General features: G+C 40.3%; 3 protein-coding genes across 3 annotated transcripts in view; 2 read left to right on the forward strand and 1 right to left on the reverse strand.

Moving 5' to 3' along the window:
* The first annotated feature begins 625 nt into the window (after positions 1-625).
* On the forward strand, positions 626-3815 carry ptpmt1 (protein tyrosine phosphatase mitochondrial 1). Its single transcript, XM_056376327.1, has 4 exons — positions 626-924; positions 1913-1993; positions 2083-2274; positions 3143-3815. The coding sequence occupies exons 1-4, from the start codon at positions 778-780 to the stop codon at positions 3269-3271; spliced, it is 549 nt and encodes a 182-aa protein (XP_056232302.1). The 5' UTR covers positions 626-777; the 3' UTR covers positions 3272-3815.
* Positions 3816-4447: 632 nt separating this feature from the next.
* ndufs3 (NADH:ubiquinone oxidoreductase core subunit S3) lies at positions 4448-11422 on the forward strand. The gene is made up of 7 exons (XM_056376016.1): positions 4448-4574; positions 6308-6373; positions 7662-7759; positions 7895-8044; positions 9503-9628; positions 10399-10518; positions 11109-11422. The coding sequence occupies exons 1-7, from the start codon at positions 4520-4522 to the stop codon at positions 11277-11279; spliced, it is 786 nt and encodes a 261-aa protein (XP_056231991.1). The 5' UTR covers positions 4448-4519; the 3' UTR covers positions 11280-11422.
* Positions 11423-13116: 1694 nt separating this feature from the next.
* c1qtnf4 (C1q and TNF related 4) overlaps positions 13117-20407 on the reverse strand; it is a 44262-nt gene continuing 36971 nt past the window's right edge. The window contains exons 2-3 of the mRNA XM_056375428.1: positions 19626-19987; positions 13117-18429 (exon numbers count right to left, since the gene is read on the reverse strand). Coding sequence (XP_056231403.1) covers positions 17611-18429; positions 19626-19985 — 1179 coding nt within the window. The 5' untranslated portion in view covers positions 19986-19987 and the 3' untranslated portion in view covers positions 13117-17610. The remainder of the gene's footprint in view (positions 18430-19625; positions 19988-20407) is intronic.

A 20407-nucleotide genomic window follows, 5' to 3' on the forward strand; every position in this document is an offset into this window, starting at 1 on the left:
AGAAGTTCTATGAAAAAAGATCTCAAACAATAGTTTCTATAAGAGTTAGCAAAGTATGTTTGGCTCAGCCGTAGACAAGAGAATTATAATCAATAAAATGAGAGCAATAGCATGGATTACAAGTTTTTTTCAGCAGATCAATGTCTGTGATCTGAGTGTCAGCAGACTCACCAATTAGACTGTGATAAGCCTTGTATGCAAACTAAAGCAGAGCTGACTTCAGACCAAGTCATCAGAGAGATTACAACAATTAAACCTCTGCACCATTAATTCAGTTTAACTTGACATAGCCAGCTTCTTAAATTGAATCAGTGCTGAGTAAACTCATCATTATCTGATGTCATCTAACTGACTATAGGCTTTGACTATTTTGATATGATCACCAGACATCTGGATGTAACAACCTCCATTGAAAAATATTGTTGTGATGTTTATGATATGTTTAAGATGTAAGGGATGCTAAAGTAGAGGGTAAAAGTAATATCTTGGGCAGATTTTGTGCATTAACAATCCAAGATGAAGTGGGCACTTAGCCTGCCAGTGTTTTACTGGTTCTCAGTCAGTGTTCAATTTCGTGGAGGTCACGGAATTTATTCTGAAGGATTCGCGGCGGAAGTTCTGTTGTCAGCGGGGCAGACTTCCGGAGGAGGAACGCATGTCAACCGGCTGACAGGTCAGACTATACAGCCTGTGGGTCAGAGACACTACACACAACAACAGAGTGTAGTAGTGATGAAAAGCTAAGTTTTTAAGTAGTTTCTTATAGATAGCTCAGTCATGTCCGGAGCGTTAGCGAGGCTGCTGTTCTACCCGACTTTAGCCTACAATGTTGTCATGGAGAAGGTGTCGTCGAGGCGGTGGTTTGACCGAGTGGACGAGACGGTGGTCCTGGGGGCTCTGCCGTTCAGATCCATGACTAAACAGGTCAGACTGCCTCATACAAGACTCTCTGGCTGTCTGTCTCTTTAACGCCTCAGTGTCTTGTGAAAGAAACATCAGACCTTTTACTTACATTATAGTAGAAATGCTACAATTTGTGATTAGCTAGTAGGTGAAACTACCTTGTTTTACGACACTGAAGTCAGTTTCTGATTCGGTCGATTAAGGGGAAAGTTAATGGGAATAAGGGGAAAGGAAATCTGAATGACCATACTGAGCGGGTGGTGTTTTTGCACCACACATTGTTGTGAAATGGTTTAAACATCCTGGTTAAAGCAGTGACTGTTAAAAACCCACTTTGATAGAGCAACTTCACTGTTTTTTTTTCGCCACTCAGACCACATCGGACCAGTACAGTGGTTTTTGCTCGAGACCATATATAAGAGTCTTCACACTCTCCCTCTTTATCTAATCCAGATCAATGATTGTAGTTATTGGTCCACATTTAACAAGTCTAAATATGTTGATGTGGATTTGGTCTGATGTGATCTGGATTTTAAAAAAGGGGTGAAATCACATTTTTCAGTGTTCACTAATAGATTAAATTGTTTTACACATCTGAAACAGTGTTTTAAACAGTTACAGCTGGCTTCTTGTTAATCAAATTGTGTAAAGAAAAAACCCTCCATAAATGTGGAGTTTTTTTTTCTTTTATAAATTAAATAAAGTGCACAAATCTGAAACTGTTTTAAACAGTGTTAAAGCTTTAATTAGGATTTCTAAACCCCTTTCACAACAATAAGTGGATCAAAATTGGGTTCTGTTTCCCTCAACTTTCCCCTTCACTGCCAAATCGTCATCATTTATTGCAATAATTGACTAATCCTAAAACGATTATGTGATTATCAAAATAGTTGCCAATGAATTATACAACTATAAAATATAGAATATATCATCTTTACTGTAGATACTGCAGACAGTTTGTATCCAGACGGTAACAGTATGATTGTCTCTGTGTGTTCTTGTGTCACAGCTGGTAGAAACAGAAAATGTTCGAGGGGTCATCACCATGAATGAGAACTATGAGACTAAATATTTCTGCAACTCAGCCGAGGTGAGTTCACTTCACTTGTCTTTGGAGAATGGGGTCGTCCTTTACATACTCCATGATAAATGACTGTTGGATGTGTTTGATGGGTGCAGGAGTGGCGGGCTGCAGGGGTTGAGCAGCTGAGGCTGAGCACCGTTGACCTCACTGGCGTCCCCAGCCTGGAGAACCTGCACCGAGGCGTGGACTTTGCCCTGCAGCACCATGAGCAGGGAACCAGCGTGTACATCCACTGTAAGGCGGGACGCTCCCGCAGCGCCACACTGGCTGCTGCTTACCTCATCCGGGTCAGTATAAAACTTTAGGAACGTTACACTATCATCTCCAACCTAGACAATGGTTTTAAGTAGATGTTTCACGAATAAACAGTTAACAGAAAAGGAGAAGCAACTTTACAGTGTAATACCATGCACTATAACATCCTTGCAGTAAATACTATCTTACCTTAAAGGATAATTTCACTATTTTATAAAGTCTGACATGTACATATATACATTGAAAGGCTTATAGGGGACAAAATCCACAGTGCAAATTGTGTTTACACTGACAGTATTTCTGTGGTGAGCTGCAGTGGAGGGCTAGTAAAACAAAGAGGGAATTCTGGACTTAAAGCACAGTAATGCTGGAAGGTCTCCACCTATTTTAGCTAATTTCTTCCACGGGGGGGAGTTATGCATGCTAAGCTGTGTTGTGAACAACTGTGAGCAGTTGAGCCATGCTGGCATATGTTAGTGTTTTTTCACAGGACCACACAGCAAGGTGACATAGTTTCCCTCGATGACTTGTAGGAGGTTTGTGTATCACAGAGCACAGTAGCAGACTGTCCCCTGCAGCCCTTTTCAGCTCAATGAGTCAGTTTCTGTTTGTACTCTACTCCCCCCTGCAATATTTAAAATTAAACCACTTACCAAACTGTGCAGAATAAGCCCATATCTGGTAGATTACACCTGTTTTTATAGAAGAATAGCAGCGCTAATATTCTGCTAAACACATTTAATTTCCCATAGGTATTTCACAGGAAAGGATTGGTTTGTATTGGCAATAACATTGCATTGAAATTAAAGTTGAAACAGTTCAACCTCACAGTCATGATTCTACATTCAGTCAGTGAGTAGTGGGTATTTTGATTTTGACATTGTGCCTTTCTGCTGACAGTTACACTGCTGGACTCCAGAGGAGGCCTGTCAGAAGCTGGCATCTGTTCGACCCCACATCCTGGTGCGTGCTGCTCAGGTGGAGATGCTGAGGAAATACTACCAGCAGGTGTGTGGGCAGTCCAGCTGAGAGTGCAGGGGTCACAACGGGTTGGAATTCATTATGTTCCCAGCAGCAGAAAGTCTGGACTCGGAGCCTTGTTTAAAGCCACAAAGACATGAAACGTGCCTGTGGTTGTATCAACCAATCCTCCATATCATAATGTACACCCACTGAAGAATAAATGCCAAATTGCCCCTCTACCCCACCCATGTTTTTAAAAGCAAATTTAAAGGCTTTTATTGGCAAATTAAAAATTTTAGTGGTTAATTCATGAAACAGACAGTCAGCACTATCATGGATTATATGTGTAACCCACATTTCATAAAACCTGTGGCTTCAAACTGACAGTGTCAACATGGAACAGTGACCAAAAACATCTATTCTACAAATCCCTCATTCTCTGGTTTTAGTACATGGAGCTAAAACCTATTCATTTTATTTCTAAAATATATGAAAATCCGAATTATTTTAAAAGAATGTAAACACATCCTGTTTCAACCAAAAATTATTCCAATCCAACATTGCAATGCAGTTTGCTTCTGACTTTTGTAATAAAAACATAAAAAACCCAGTTGAATTGTCCTGTGCTTGTTACATTTTGACTGGAGACAAGGATGCTCAACAATTGTGGTTACTGACTACGCTGGAAGACTTTTTTATGTCAGTTAATCATATTTTATTCATCTTCCGTATCGAAATTTCTGTGCGTGTTTAGTCCCGCAGCTTTGAGAAAACCCAGACACTATATATATCAATGCGTGCGACTTGATCGAGAATGGTGTGCTTTGACTTTTCTTAGCGACTCGAGTAACCATGGCGACGTAAATGGCGATAAAAGGCGAAAAACACACAAACACAATCTCTACGATTTGGATTAATCTTTAAAATAAAAGATCGTAAGAGGGAATTATTGGCTCTGTTGTATAAAACCTTATGCAGTTTATACTGGCAGACAGAAGCACGGACGCTTTCAAAATAAGAGTCAAGAAGGTAAGAGGTAAGGTAGGTAATAAAAGTTCGATCTTATAAGCTATCGTTCATATGGGGATATAGTGGTATTGCTTTATTGCAGATCAAGGGCAGCAGCACATTAAAAATTTCTCTAGGAATTTTCTAGTATATATATTCTTTATTGTTTGATGCCAACCGCCTTACAGAGGAAGAGTCAGTTCATTTCCACAGCGGCAGTCACATTTGTCCTCCGGCCCATCAGGGGGCGACAGACCGTTGACAGCTGCTTCTCCGCCCGGAGACAAACGACCACAGAGAGCAAACATGGCGGCGTCGTTGGTGCGGTTTGTCCGCGGAGGTCTTGGAAGGAGTTTTAACAGTAAGTCGACCAGGAACTCATTAGTGTTTCTATAGACTGTTTGCTGCAGTTATCCATTTAGCTCGAGTCCATTTTCACGCAACCTAAAACGACACAGCGTCATTTTCAACCTTCAAATGTCTCAGGTTTGACCTTCGAGCTAGTGTTAGCTAATGCTAGCGTTAGCCCACACCGGGTTGGGTGACAGGCAGATTCGACTGTTTATTTTGTTTTAGTGACACATAAGTTCATTTAGGCAACTGAAACAGTCATGCACGAGTGTTTTGAGTGGATGATGAACGAGTGTACTGAATTATTTTTATTGTTCTTTTTGCAAAATGGCAAGAGAACTGTAACGTTAGTGACATAAACAAGAGTTTCAGCGTAGCTTTGCACTGTTCAGCTGCAAAATGAACATGTATGGCTTAGTATGGTCACCAGATTAAATGTAAATAATGTCAATGAGAACCAGTACATGTTATGAAACACATTAATAATGAGAAATGTTCAGACAGAGGCACATATAACAGGGTTTGAATCAACCCCTTTAACTGCCCTTAATTTCCGTGTCAACATGAATACTTGGTAAAACAAAAATCAACATAAAGTCCCTCCAGTTTTAAACAGTGCAGCAGAACAAAGACGGCATCATTTAATCACCCTTAAATTAAGGTGAAAGTCAGCACTTAACCTCATTGTCATTGTTTCATCTCAGAGCCAATATCTTGGACTACAGAGACAAAACAACACAAAATGTGTCACCGTTGAAATAGTTTTAACCTATATTGTGTGGTAATGGTACAAAGAAAAACAAAAGATTTTCACTTAATTTAAGACTTTAACGGATTTTAGCGTATTTAGCCAAAATATTTGAGGTTGCAGAGGAAAGTTTTCAGGGGCTTTCATTGTTTAGTCTATAAAGTATCGGAAAAGGAGCGAGAAATGTCCATCATTATTTACCCCGATTCTAAGGTAACATCGTCAAACAGTCCATCAATGTTCCCTTTAAACAAATCTTCACATTTCAGAAGCTGGAATCAGATAATGTTTGGCTTTTTTTCACTGGCTCTCCTTGAAAAATGACAAATGATTAAGTGATTATCAAAACAGCTGGATTGACTTATCATTATTAAGTCAGTGCTCTTAAATACTTGAAACTGCAGACCCCTAGCCCTGTACAGAAGAGACAGAATTCAAATAAAGCATAGTAAGAAATGAGTGATTGCTGGAAAAAACAAAGCTATATGAGTTTTAGTGTTTTAAGCAACTTAACAGACGGGAGGGAAGAGTCTCGTTTGAGCTAAGAAAATAATTTTGTACATCCTTTAATACTCTTTACTTGTGTAGGAATAATTGTTGCGTTAGAACAAAGAAAGACTTTGGCAAATAAATAAAGAGTAAGATCATCCCAAAAATTCAAGGTTTTTTTTCACAGATAAAGACCAGGTGAGACCTTGTGTCAAAGTTTAACATGGGTTTCCTGTTGTAAAAGTAAAGCCTTCTTCCAGCAAATAATGCAACACCTCCAAAATAGTTCACCTTTAACTCAAACTTTGTTCTTTCTTGTACAGGTCAAGTGGTTATGTTTTATATTAAATTTTTCATGTGTGCATTCAATTCCCATCAGTATCTTTGCTTTTCATTCTTGGCTTGTTGCTTTCATCACCCCGGTTCGACTGCAGCTCAGTAGATGCATTTGTCATTGGAGTGTTCATATTTACTGTTTTGACTCCTTCCTCCTGCTTGTCTCTCAGTTGCAAGGACTTCATGTCTACTTCAGCAGCAGACCAGACTGCAGAGCTCCACCACTGAGACCAAACGTGAGTACACAGTGACAGATGCTGCAGGAGACTGCTAATTTGGTTGTTTACCAGCAGACAGACAGGATGGCTGGACCACAAATCCCTTCTTTTTTTTTTTAACTCACATAAGCTCCAGTTTGTGGCTCTTGTTTATTATCAATAAGATAGACTACCAGCAGGTATATGTTATATGCTTAGAAATGATCTTGTTAACTTTGTCATTTTAATGTTATGTCCTGTTCTTAGGGTGAATTTTAACATCTGTCCAGGGACTATAATAATAATAATAATAATAATAATAATAATAATAATAATACATTTTATTTGGCAGCGCCTTTCCCAGCACTCAAGGACACTTTATAGAAGATTAAAAACACAATAGAAATAATAAAAACAACAGACAGTTAAAAAGAAAACAATGAAATTACGGCGAATATGCAGATTGAAACAGATGAGTTTTGAGTCTTGATTTGAACTGGGGTAAAGAAACAATGTTAGGGATGTCTGGTGGGAGAGAGTTCCAGAGTTGGTGCTGAGGCGGGCAGATGGCATAGAGAGGTGAAGGATGAAAAACAGCCTATTTGCTTCTTACAGCTCTGTTTATTGATGTGCACTGTCCAATTAAAAATGAATAAACATGATTATCATTATATTTAAGCCACAGAATTTAGCGTCAGTTTTATCAGGGAGATAAATCCATGACAATCTTTGAGAAACTCAGAAGGCTGTTTATCAACACTAATAGCTACTTTGAACATAAGTCCATCCTCAATTTGTGCAACATGAACCAAATGTAAAAAAGTTTTATCATACATATTTGTTGATATCAATGTTTTTTCCCAAGATTTTCTTCCCAGGGTTGTATTTGATGTGTCCCACATGCGTAATTTCTCACTACTAACTTTAGTTTAATGAGGAGTTGCAATTTGGGAAGCAGATTAAAACCATTTGTTTTATTGATCAACGTACAGAATGTTTTTTATCCTAATGGTTAAAATCTTTGGTGATTCTGGAAATATTTTCAAAACCAATGATTTATCTTTCATTATGACAGATGCTTAAATGTTTCAGATGTTAAAATTCACAAGAGGCATAACTTGGAGCTGCTGATTAGATGATTAATCTGCTTGATTTTCATGCATTTGTTCCCAGCTCACATCACATCTTAACTTGAATGTCACACAAGCTAAGCACAATAAACAATGTCGAACTGTAACCCATTTTGCAATGTTAACACAAAAAGTGACATGGAGAGCAGTTGCTGCATTGTTCAGTCATTATAAACCTGTTGTGGTTCTTTATGCAGCCACTGTCAGGCCCAAGGATACTGTTACTCACAACCAGCTGGCAGCGTTTGGGGAGTATGTGGCTGAGATGATGCCCAAATATATCCAGCAGGTCGAGGTCAGTTCATATGCACGTAAGAGTATCAGAGTCCTGAGCTCATCCTTGGATTATCAGAACCCATCCCTGTTCAATTTAGATTTCATAAACATGCAGATAGCTTGAAAGTGTGTGTGTTCATGTGTGTGTGTGTAGGTGAGCTGTTATAATGAGCTGGAGGTGATGATACATCCTGATGGAGTGATCCCGGTGCTGACCTTCCTGAGGGACCACACCAATGCCCAGTTCAGGAACATGATTGACCTGACTGCTGTCGACATCCCAACACGGCAGAACCGCTTTGAGGTAACACACACACACACACACACACACACACACACACACACACACACACACACACACACACACGCACACCCACACACACACACACTCAACCCTAGAAACTGTCATAAAACTGCCCTTTTATCCCTTTGTCATTTAACTCCATACAGTGTGTATTCCTATTTAAACAATATACAATATACCATCTATTTACCACAGAAGCACAAGATTGTCCAGGATGATGTAACTACTCTATAGGTTTATGTTATGGCCACTAGTTTGAATTATTTCAACTTTGTTTTTTAGAAATCGTGTTTTGTCCGCGTCATTTTTATCTTCCACGTGTTATTTGCAGTGAATTTAACAGAATTTTAAGCTCAGTGATTAGATGTGTGTTATTGAAATGCACTGTGGTTTTCATAGCTAAGCTCAAAATTTTAGTTTACACGGGCTTGTACCTTTTGACTTTTTTTAAATCAAAGAACCAGATTTCTAACACAGTCCTTTAATCTTTTGTGCTGATGATTTAACCGTAGAAGAGCTCTAACTGTGAGTCATGTAACATCGCCTAAGAGAGAAATGTACGGGACCAGTGGTGCCCAAAGTAGCTCCTTCCCTTCACATTTCTGTTCCATCCCTTACCTGTAAAATGAAGAACAGATGTCCTCCATTGGCACAAAAACATTTTGAAGACAAATACTTGCAGTGAAATTGATGAGTCATTAAACTCTTAAACAATGTGAATAGAAAATTGTATTCAGGTGCGAGTTTGGAAATAAATTTGTAATTTTGTGACTTTGCAAAGTCATTTCCAGTGCGGACCTCCTCACACTGACTCTCACTGAGTCTAAAGTAAATGAAACGGTTTCATCTTAACCAATTCAGGTTGTAATGAATGGCCAACTGTGTCTGATAAAAATGATCATGTATGACACCTCTGTCTGGTGTTTCATCAGACATTTGCAGTCAAAAGCTTAAATAGGACCAAAAGTAAAAGTATGTAAGTAAGTAAATTATGCAGAATGACTCATTTCAGAATAATACACATTATATAATTAAATCAGAATTATTGATGAATTAATGTTTTCAGCAGTTGCAGCTCGTAAAGATGGAGCTAATTTAAAGTATTTTATATACTGGTGGGTAGCTTAACCTGTAATAATACAAAATATTGTTGTTGATTATTGTGAATTTTGCAAAGTAAGAAGTAGCTATAGCTGCCAGACAAATGTAATAATGGAGTAAAAAATACAATATTCCTCTCAAATGTAGTGGTCTAGAAGTATGAAGTTACATAAAATGGAAATACTCAAGTACAAGTGCTGTAAAATTGTGTTTGGTGCAGTAATTGAGTAAATGTACTCCTCTGAAACTAAATGTCTCATGGTTAGAATTAAAATATTTGTGTTTATCCAAGGTGCACACCATGTAAATGAGCTTTCTGAATGTTTTTGTAACGATGATGTGTGTGCTGATTGACAGATTGTCTACAATCTGCTGTCGCTGCGCTACAACTCTCGCATCCGTGTCAAGACGTACACAGATGAATTAACACCAGTGGACTCTGCGGTCCCCGTCCACATGGCTGCCAACTGGTACGAGAGGGAGGTGAGTCACAGCTTGCACGCCAAATCTGAGGATTCATTACAGTGTTTATTGCTTTATAAACAAAAAGCATTCATCAGACATGATAAGAACACACACAAAACGGGTTTGAAACAAAACCAAACAATACAAATTTCTAGCGCTGCCCCCAAAAAGCTGCTGAGTTGACGTTTCAGTCGAGAAAACGCTGACTCAACTTTCATTTTGTCATTTCAATCACTGCGTTTTTTTTTTTTGTTTTTTTTGCTGCCTCGCAGTACACAGAGCAATGCCAGAGCAACAGTGATGCAGGCTGTAAATGTTCGACATCGAATCTTGTGTGAAAATGACAGAACCATAAAACTAAATGGGATGGAATCAGAGACAGGTGATAATAACTATGATACTGTCAGCAGCAGTGTCCGGCTGACAGCGCCGTCAGCAGCCTGACAGAAGAGACACTCTGCAGGGGGGCAGGATTCTGAGCTTGCAAATGAATTATTATGAATTTGTTTCAACACATTCAAAAGATGGAATATGTCTGATCTTAGAGGTATTTCTTAACTGTAAAAAGCCTGATTGCACAAGCTTCTTAATGTAAATGGAAAAAATAGACTTTAATCAAAAGTTACACCCACAGTTTTACTGTGTAGTTTGATATTTGTAGTCAGATGTCAGACTTTCCGATTCCAAGTGTCATCTACATAAAAATGATGATATATATTGTTAAAATTTACTTGACACTGACCAGACTGAGAATAAAAGTGTGTGTGTGTGTGTGTGTGTTTATACAGATATGGGACATGTTCGGTGTGTTCTTTGCCAACCACCCGGACCTGAGGCGTATTCTGACAGACTACGGCTTCGAGGGTCACCCCTTCAGAAAGGACTTCCCTCTGTCTGGTTATGTTGAGGTGAGTTCTGCCAGGAACATGTCCTCTCAGTGCAGCGATCGGCTTTATTTAGCTTCAACCATGTGTGATTCGTATGTTTCCTCCCAATAGATAAATGTAGTCATATGGCAGGGTGTCAGTGAGACAGACAGAATGGAAGCTGTGCCCAGACGCTTTAGAGCTCCATCTCTGCTGGATCCTGTGATTTTTAGATATTTTTGTATTTACTTTTTGAGCTCATTATAATTAATCCAGGCTTCCCAAAGGCTTTGAAAATCCTTGATAGTTTGGGCTGTGAAAGAATAATTTATGGCATAAACTGAATAGATTTCCATCAGAGGAATGGATGAATTATTAATTTCAACACACTACCCAAAAAGCATCTTATTTACTTCATCTGTTCCGATGACTCCACATTCTGATGAAAAGAGATCAGTTTTGAAATTCATTATTTGAGCAGGACATCTTGACCAGAAAAGCCTCTCATCTAGTCTTGTTTTTATATTTTCCTCAAAGACCTGTGAGTTTTCAGTTCGTGAAATTTATCAATCCTAAACATAAAAACATTGTATTACTTTAAGTTAAATAAAACTTGTTGTTTCCATCTGCAGGTGCGTTATGATGATGAGGTGAAGCGCGTGGTGGCTGAGCCCGTGGAGCTGTCGCAGGAGTTCAGGAAGTTTGACCTGAACACGCCCTGGGAGGTGTTCCCCGCCTACCGGGAGCCCAAAGAGGCTGCACCCAAACTGGAGGCTGGAGACAAGGCCCCTGAGAAGAAGTGATGTCCGTCTGTTTAGTCTACACACACACACTCGCCATCATCATGTTCTGTCTGTTCGTGTCATTCTGGGACTCAAGCCCCCTGAACAAACCCATCTGAAATATTTATGTAAATAAAAATACTAATAAAACAATGTTGAAATTATTTTTGTGGGGCTGTGGTTTTTATTTGGAACAACTCAACTAAAACCAGTGAGAGATCCTTCAAGCTTCTGTATATGAGATTTTAAACAATAATATAGACGCAAATAATTGATTTCTGTGTAAAGATATAGTTGAGTGATGGTGTCATGAGCAGAGAACGAAGGTACACCCTCTCTGTCAGAGTTATAATCTGAGCTTCTCTGTTCTTTGTTTTGGTATCAGGTCTGAACTGTGCCTGTGCCTGTTAGTGCATGTGAGTCCCTCCTGTTCAGCAGTTGGGCCTCCCCATGTTCCTAAACATACAGGCACCGCCCACAGGTGAGATGGCACAGGGCAGTGTGCAGCATTCAGGTGAAAGCCACCTGCCAGTGTTTCCTCCACTTAAGAAACCACCAGGCTGTGACAGAAAGAGATGGAGGTGGAGTGGCCATGAGGACTAAACGGCTCAAATTTTGATTAACCAGTGGACCAGCAAACATCCATGAAGTTTTTTTTATGTTTTTACCGGCTCCTTCAGTGTCAGTGCAACTACCCCGATGGATAAGTTCAAAGCTGCATTTCTTTCCCAGTCCAACCATGGAGCCCCACCAGCTGCTGAAGGACTCCAGCTCGACTCAGAACTGGCTCTTCTCCTCCACGTGTAAGTACCTTGATGCTTCATAATGTTACATGTCTGTTTTTATTGGTGACCTGCTACAGAAAGCAGGACAATGTTAGCTAACTTGCTGTTACAATGCGTTTTGGCAAATGTTGCTATCGCTAGCTGGTTTACTGTTAGCATTGCCGCTGTGCGCATCAAATCAATGCTAACGTGGGCTAATGGTTGTGGCTGGATTGTTTTCGTTGGCTCTCGTGTACACAGGGTAACTTTATTCAGCTTCTTGTTATGAGTTTGATGGCCGCTTTCACTGGGTTAGGAGGGTGTTAAACACCTTGCTGACTGGGCAGCCGGAGGCCGGAGTTGTGGCTGACAAAGCGTTTGTTTTGGTCTGACAGGCTGATGGTCTAGTGCGACATCCTGTGGCAGTAAGGATAATTTACAGAAGCTTTAAGCACGAGTTGAATAAACTACATTGCCAAAAGTGTGTGGACACATGAATAGTTCACATATATTGGGTTGTTGAAAAATCCCACAACCACAGGTGTTCGGTGTCCGCTGTTAAAACAGCCTCCACTCTTCTGGTTTTCAGTCTGTCCGTCAGATGTTGAACCTGGCTGCAGGGATTTTAGGCAAGAGAGCATTGCTGAGGTCCAGCTCTAATGATGGGTGATACTGGTCTGAAGATAAAAGATCACAAAGTTCTAAATAAAAACAATTTATCTGTTAAGTTTGGTAAGAGAAGATGCTTGATGACTGCAGCAAAGGCAGAGCTACTGACAGAGATAATAATACATTAGCTGAAGCAGTATAATTAAGATGAGTACTTTCAGTCTATTATTTGCATTTGACCATTTGATTGGATGTTACCACACTTTTTAAAATGTATGTGTGCAGACAAACAAAAGATTTCAGTAATTAGAGCATATAGTATTTCTACTCTGTCATATAAATCTACCTTACTCAAATCACCCAACAGATGGCGCTGCAGAACAGAATATGGAATAAAGAATGAGGCCATGCAGCTGTGAACTTTTTTGCTTTCATCTGCCAGTTCATTATTTCTGACTGAGTTCACATCATGCACACAATAACAGTCCAGGCCGTACATTTCTTTTTATTTTGTCAAACATTTTTCATTGAAACATTCATTTTACATGTAAGAAATACTCAAAACATTTCAAAGAGTCAACATGAGCCAGACTACTACGAGCAAGACGTGAGTCAACATGTTTTTCAGTAATTTGTTTGGTTATTTTTCCATCACGGTTGGATGTGTGCCTTTGGCACACAACCCAAAATGAGCAATAACCGGGATGTGTTTTAAACTACATTCTGACCCATGTCTGCTCAACATAGTTTCTAATACACAATGATCGATCTTTCATCAGGATTATCAGAAAGAAAGAAGCACAGACCAGAAACATCGAACATATTGTCAATTACTGCACAGATAAATCACTTATCAATAAAAATATACAGTTAACAGGCATCGACTGGGCCTGTGAAGCTGTTCAGCAATTATGAACTTTTAATATTTTTAGTAACATGCATGCATCACACAAGTGCCTCTGAGTGTGGCATATGCTATCTTCACACACCATGAGTTCTGTGCAGGATTTTTCAGTGTTTGTTAATGAGAATCACCTCCGCAGAGCGATCGTGATTAACTGAACTGGGTCAGGTCTGTTTTTTAAAGTCAAACTGAGGCCATCACAGGTCCACCTCTGTGCACTGCTCACTCACTGAGGCTGAAATCGAGAAACCACCAAGGGTTAGACTGTGACAGAATACATTATTATCTGAAATGAGGCATACTCGCAGTATAATTTCTTACTGTCTTTCTTAGAAGTCAGTGCAGCCGTAAAGGACAGGAAATTGTTGATTAGTAACGCTGTAGTGGAGAGAAGCCTGGAGAGAGTTTGAAGCCCGAGACTAACAGTCTCTTATTAGTTTCTAGAGAAACTGAGAGTCCAATTCCCCTGCGCCAAAGACTTTTCTGACTTTTGATCACTTTGATTGCACAGTGTGGTTACATTTATAGGTTTATGTTGATGGTATTTATTTTGACTTATTTATTTTTATGTTTTTTAATCATACAGGTAGTTAAAAGAAATTGCAGGGAGGTGAGATGGAAGGAGAAACACATAAATAAAACAGAAATTAGACAATATATAACATGCAGTCTCAATGAAAAAGTCACAAGCAGGAAGAGAACAATTATTGAGAATGCTGTTGAAGTTACAGGGCGGTATGCGTGTTTTGATTTTTAACTGGACTTGCAAATAATTCAGTGAAAATAATTACCATTTGAGTTGTTTTTCGGGGTTCCTGAAGCATCCGCCAGTCGTTAAGTAATGGCCATAGTACCAAAGCAGCAGGGATGAGATGGGAGAAGGTAGATTTCCACTAATGGCTGTCTCGATAAATAGGTACCAATGTTTCTGACATCTCTCAGATACTTCATTGTAAATATATCGAGTCTAACCCCCTGCTGTCTGCTTACTGCAGCGTCTTTGTTTTAATTTTCAGCTGCTGTTTCTCTCCATCTGGTTTGGTTTTGATTAGACATTGATCCATTTTTATTGTTTGTGCAATACATGTTAGCCAGCATGCGGCTCTGCAGTAGCTGAACCAATAATGATACTGCACAAGTGACTATATTATACTATAGTAGCAACATTTAGGGATTCAGTAGAAGCCCAAATATACATGAAGGTATGAAGGTTGAATGGTTAGAGTGCAGCATATTGTATATATCACTTCATTTTCCTGGCACAATTGGATAAATCACATATGGACTGAGTGTAGTTCTAATAAAAAAACAAACGTTTACACCGTGGATTACCCAGAGTACCAAGGACACTCTTAAAGCTGCACTAAGATTTGTTTTGCCACTTGGGGCCAATGGAATGAGCTGTAAACAACATCGACGAGTTGTCACCATTTAATGTTGTTATGGTGACAGTGTTACCAGACAGTTGTGTTTTTACACATCTGTCTGACACAGAACAACATAAGCATTGAGTTAGTCATGTTTCTATCGTCAAACTCTTTTTTAGCACTGTTTTTGGTCTCCACCAGCCCCTGAGAATCATCTCTGGTTCTTTAGCTGCTAAATGCTCCACTATGTTCATCAGCTAGTCACTCTGTGTGTTCATCATTTGGTAATGTGTCGGTATCGCATAGTGTTTTTTTTTTTTTGGCTGGAAATGAAGGTAATGAGAGCAGGGAGAGTGAACCAAAACACTACAGTTCTGGGCTATAAAACCAAAACATGGAGCTAAACGATGCTAAAATGCTAAACAGAGCTGAAGAGAACTGTTGAGTCAGGTGATAATTGTCTACGAGCAACTCATCTCATATTACGTACAGTCATTTGGGCCAATGTTTATACAGAAATATTGATCAGTGTAACTTTCAGTGCTTTGAGCCACACAGACAAAACGCAACAGAAATCAAGTGAGGCAACCCTTTAAAACTCTAGTCGAACATATTATCATTTAAACAGTGCTTTCTCTCAAAATTAGTTTGACACATAAATTGGCCTACCTGCAGTACACTGGTGTTTTTTAGACCAGTTTACATGACGTGTCATAAATGTACGTCCAGTTAAGTCTAATAAAAGACATTGTAAATGTTCAGTCAAAGTGAAGTATCACTTCGCTCGGTGCCTCTCCAACAGAGAAGGTGATTTCGTAAAGTCAGGGTTCATCACATTTTGAACCGCATCATCTTTCCCCCGGTGGTGTGAAATTAAACAGACATGCATGTTACAGTGGCCCGGGAGAAGCAATCCAATTTTCCCCGCAGTGCTCGCCATCTGAAGAAATGAATTAGACGCTGCTAGAATTAGAAATCAAATTATGGTCCAGATCCCCGCAGGCTCAGAGGTGGCATGTGGTCAACATTTGGATGGGGACGCAGTCTGCACTTTTCCAAAACGGAGTCAGTTTCGTCCCGTCGTGCTCCGCTCCGCCGTGGTGGAGTATCGGGACGAGAAACACTCCAAGATGAAGAGAGGAGATATTTTGACACAAAACACGCTGTTCATATCATGTTCACATGCCTCTGCAGACGTAAAGAAAGTAAAGTGAATTTTATACACACAAGCAGAAACACCAAGTCTTTGACAAGGATAACAAATGCACGTAAAGGAATATTTCACTTAAAACATGAAAATTCTGTGATTATCTCCTCAACTTTATGTCGGTTCAATATCCACTGAACATGTGTAGTCAATGAGTCTCGCCTACAGCTGAGCAAATAGCACAAAATGTGCATGAATTTTCATTAATCGTCATTAATAATCGGACTGAATTATCGTTTTCTTTCACTTTAATCAGCAGCAATTCAGACGTCTGGAGCTAGGCGAAGTTTTTTCATCTGCCAGAGCACCAACAGAAGACGTGTGAACCCACAGCGCTGTCGACTGATCCTCAACCAAAACTTTGATCTTAGTGCACTAATAGTGGAGACAGAATAGTTTTTTTTTATGCTGTGAAAATGATGCATTAATGTGTAAGTAGCATTTTACTTCACTGTAGTTGGATGAGGTTGGTTTATGTCAGACTGCAACTGATGATTATTTTCATCACGGATTAATCAGCAGATTCTATTCCTGATTAATTAATCCATCGTTTGGTTTGTAAAACGTCAGAAAATAGTGATAAAATGCTGTAACAGCTTCCAATGTGACGCCTTCAAGTTGCTTATTTTGTCAAACCAACAGTCAAAATTATTCAGTTCATTGTAATTTAAGCAGCTGATCCTCATTTTGAGAAGCCATGAAATGGCATGAAACATTCTAATGTACAAATACATGTTATAATATAAATATTACATTTTTTCTTAATTAGATTTATCTGTTATTAAAATAGTTTTATGTCTGTCAATTGACACATTAATCGATTTCAAGTACTTCATCTCTAATTTTATAATTGTTCACACTGCATCATCTTTTATGGGCTCTTCATATGTTTTGTAGGCATAATCTACCAACTACTAACTATAGCCATTAAGTAAATGTAAAGCAGTAAAAAGTATATTTCCTCCTGAAATGGGGGGTAAAAGTATAAATTTGCATAAAATGGAAATACTCAAGCGAAGTAAAGGTAACTCAAGTTTGTCCTTAAGTTCTCTACTTGAGTAAATGTGCGTAGTTTCTTTCCACAAATGCGTGAATGAACAATAACTCGGCCGTTGGTCGTGCTGACTTTAATGAGAGGTGGTCTGACACTGAGATGAGCAGGTAATGACTGAGTTTTCATTATAGAGTGAAATATTCAATTAGAGTTCACATTACTGTCATTCAGGCTTCCACATTATGTGAGATGAAGTCATATCTTTCAAAACCATTAACTGGAAATTGGAGAGCTTTTCATTTTGGCTCTGTACTCAGTCCAAGGTCCCTGTGACTTTGTGAAGGAATTCATATGAAGAGGAAGTGTCAAAGACAACCACAAAGCAGCATTCATTACGAGTATGCTCTACTCAGAAACTGCACAACACTTCTGTGGATGGACTTGGAGATGTTTCCTCCTTTTATGAATTCCTCCCACAATGTTCAGTCCCTAGCTCATGCCTTGCAGCTAAGGTTTCTTGTCTGCATATGATTGACTGGTGGTCGCGATGGTGGTGGAAGGGAAGTCTGGGTAAACCAGGAAGCCAGTGAAGGTGATGTACTTGGCGTGGTTGCTGTAAGCCCCAAATCCATCTCTCTGGTGCGAGTAGAGCCAGACTGTGTCTCCTGGTTTCAGTGACAGCATCAAGCTCTGACTCTGCAAAGCTTTCTCGCCCTGGCTGTCGTCGTAGATCATCGCCTGCACCTCCAGACGGTTCTTCATCAGCTTGACGGACAGCGTCTTCTGCGGCAGCTTGCCCACATTGAAGGAGAAGTAGTACACACCGGGAACACGGCAGGTGAACAACCCCTCGGTCATGTTAAAGTCTTCCCCGATATTGACGAATGCTGTATCGAAGCTGACGGGCTGGTGCTGCGGCAGGCCAACTTGGTCCACTCCCACAATGCTCTGGGTCCGCCCCACTGAGAAAGCAGATCTCTGGTCATCCTCTTCATCCTCATCCTCCTCCCCCTCATCCTCCTCATCCTCTCTGTGTTGCAGCTCCTTCTCCTCCACCGTACCTCTCGTTCCAGAACTGACATGATCTGTGGCCTGGTTATCATTCAACAAGGGGATGTTGTCCTGCTGGGGCTGCTGGGAGTTGTAGGCAGGATGGTGTTGGTGGCGGTGCGTCTGGTAGTCGTAGGTGTCAGGGTAGACGAGGTATCCGTTGAAGGTGGTGTAGTGTCCAGTGTTGCTATAGAGCGCGTAGCGAGGGTCACCATGGAGACGGAGCCAGACCGTGTCACCGAACTCCAGCTGCAGCATGACGCTCTGGCTCTGCACCTGAGGATGGAAGCAGACTTTATTATCCCAGCGACCGAGTCATATCCGGGTCTGTTTTGCATCAAGGCACTGACACCAAACATAATCCGATCATCTACCTCACGCAGCCCTTCATTCGGGGAATTTGCTGTGTAATCCCTCTGTTCTGCTTTCATTACCCACCCCAACACAAACACACCCTCTGTGATAAGAGCCATATTGCACTGTTAGACAGTCTGAGGGCTTTGACATGATAAAATGCATTTGTAATCCTCAGAGAGAAAAAAAAATCCATCCTGGACATCATTTTTTTGAACCGGAGGCTGTTCCTACTGGGAGATCCATCTGCGTAACTCAAATCTTGAAGACGGATGTTTTAACGGTTTTCACCTCTAGAGGACTCAGTATCATTAGCCTGGTATTCTGACTGTATGACTGGTTCTTTACTACTCTGATATTATCTTTTTGTTAGCCATTTACTCTTGGTGGAGGATTTGATTAGGCTAATCACAAAGGACAGATGTTTACTGATGTATGCTGCACTGACATCAGTTTGAGTCAAATGTGCATTGCACAGCTTGCTCGTTTATACATGGCAGTTTGTTTTTCAAAAGGTTCAGTAATTTCCTAAAACAAGTGGTCACTGTAGTTTTTAAGCAAACGTTACTGAAACAGGAGGAAACAGAGTGTTGGCTAGGGTCTGTTTTCAGCAGCAGATTAATCCACATTTGGTTCTCTAGTGAGTATTTGAGGCAGCAGGATGGTGTTTGGGACTGAGTCAAAATAAACTAGAGTCTGTGTGTTCATGATGATGAAGGAAAATGTCACCCAGTGCAACAGAGTGGCTCACTGATGTGTTTTTAATGGAGCTCTACAGCCCAGAGGAATAAGATTCACACACAGTACTTGTTAGTAAGATACATTCATTGTTAGTTTTGGTCTTTTATTGGGATTTATTGAAAGGAAGAAACCAAAAAAATATCACCACCACCTGTCTGTCCCACCCACAAATGCCCTGATTGGCTCTGTTGTTTCTCCAGCTGGGAAACGGTCAACAACACCTGACATCTGTTAAAGTGAGGAGTGATTCAGAGGCTGAAACAGGTCACAAGATCACATGAATGAAGCCTGAAATCTGAATCACTCTGGGGTTTCAGGTTTTGCACAGTAACCTTTGTTCTGTAGAGCTTTCCTTCTCCCCCACTGGGCTCACCTACCTTCCTCTCTTCTCCCGCGTTTTCCTCGTAAACGATGGCCTGCACCTCGTTCCTGTTCTTCATCAGCATCACTGACAGGTCTTTGTGTGGAAACTTTCCCACAGTGAAGGAGAAGTAGTAAGCCCCGGGGATACGGCAGCGAAACATGCCGGCCTTGGGGTCGAAATCCCCGCCGATGTTTACATAAACAGCGTCAAAGGTCACCGTCATCTTAGGTCCACCTTCCATGCTGTTGGTCCGTGCGACCGAGAAAGCCGAGCGTAGCTCCACATCGTCCAGCAGACGGGCAAAACCCCCAACACTCCCCGCAAGGCTCAGGCACAGCAGGCCAATCAGCACAGTCACTGGGAGCAGCATCATATCTGAAGAAACATTTACAAAAAAAAAAAAGACTTCCATTACATATTTCCAAATGTACAGGACTTTTTCATGTTTTCAGATCTGTAAATACTGCAGCTGCAACATGGCTGCAGTGTTTTGTCGCAGAGTGACTTGAGAGGACGCAGCTCAGATCACCTGCCAAACAGATAACTAATAATGAGTAGGACAACTAATCTGTAGTACGACCTATGTTTCTGTTCTCATCTTTACTAGTCTGAATTTCTCAAGGTCACAAAAGGTTTACCACAATGCTCTATAATGGCACCACTTTTGTTTTCTATGCACATCCGGCAAAGATTTGTGTGTATGCAGATGTACAGTTATGTACGCACTTGTCGTAACTTCTTTAAATCAGACTGTTACTGACCTTCACACTGCATTTCACACACTTCAGTTGTCAT

This window comes from Seriola aureovittata, chromosome 1, assembly GCF_021018895.1.
Source record: "Seriola aureovittata isolate HTS-2021-v1 ecotype China chromosome 1, ASM2101889v1, whole genome shotgun sequence".
Lineage (NCBI taxonomy): Eukaryota > Metazoa > Chordata > Actinopteri > Carangiformes > Carangidae > Seriola > Seriola aureovittata.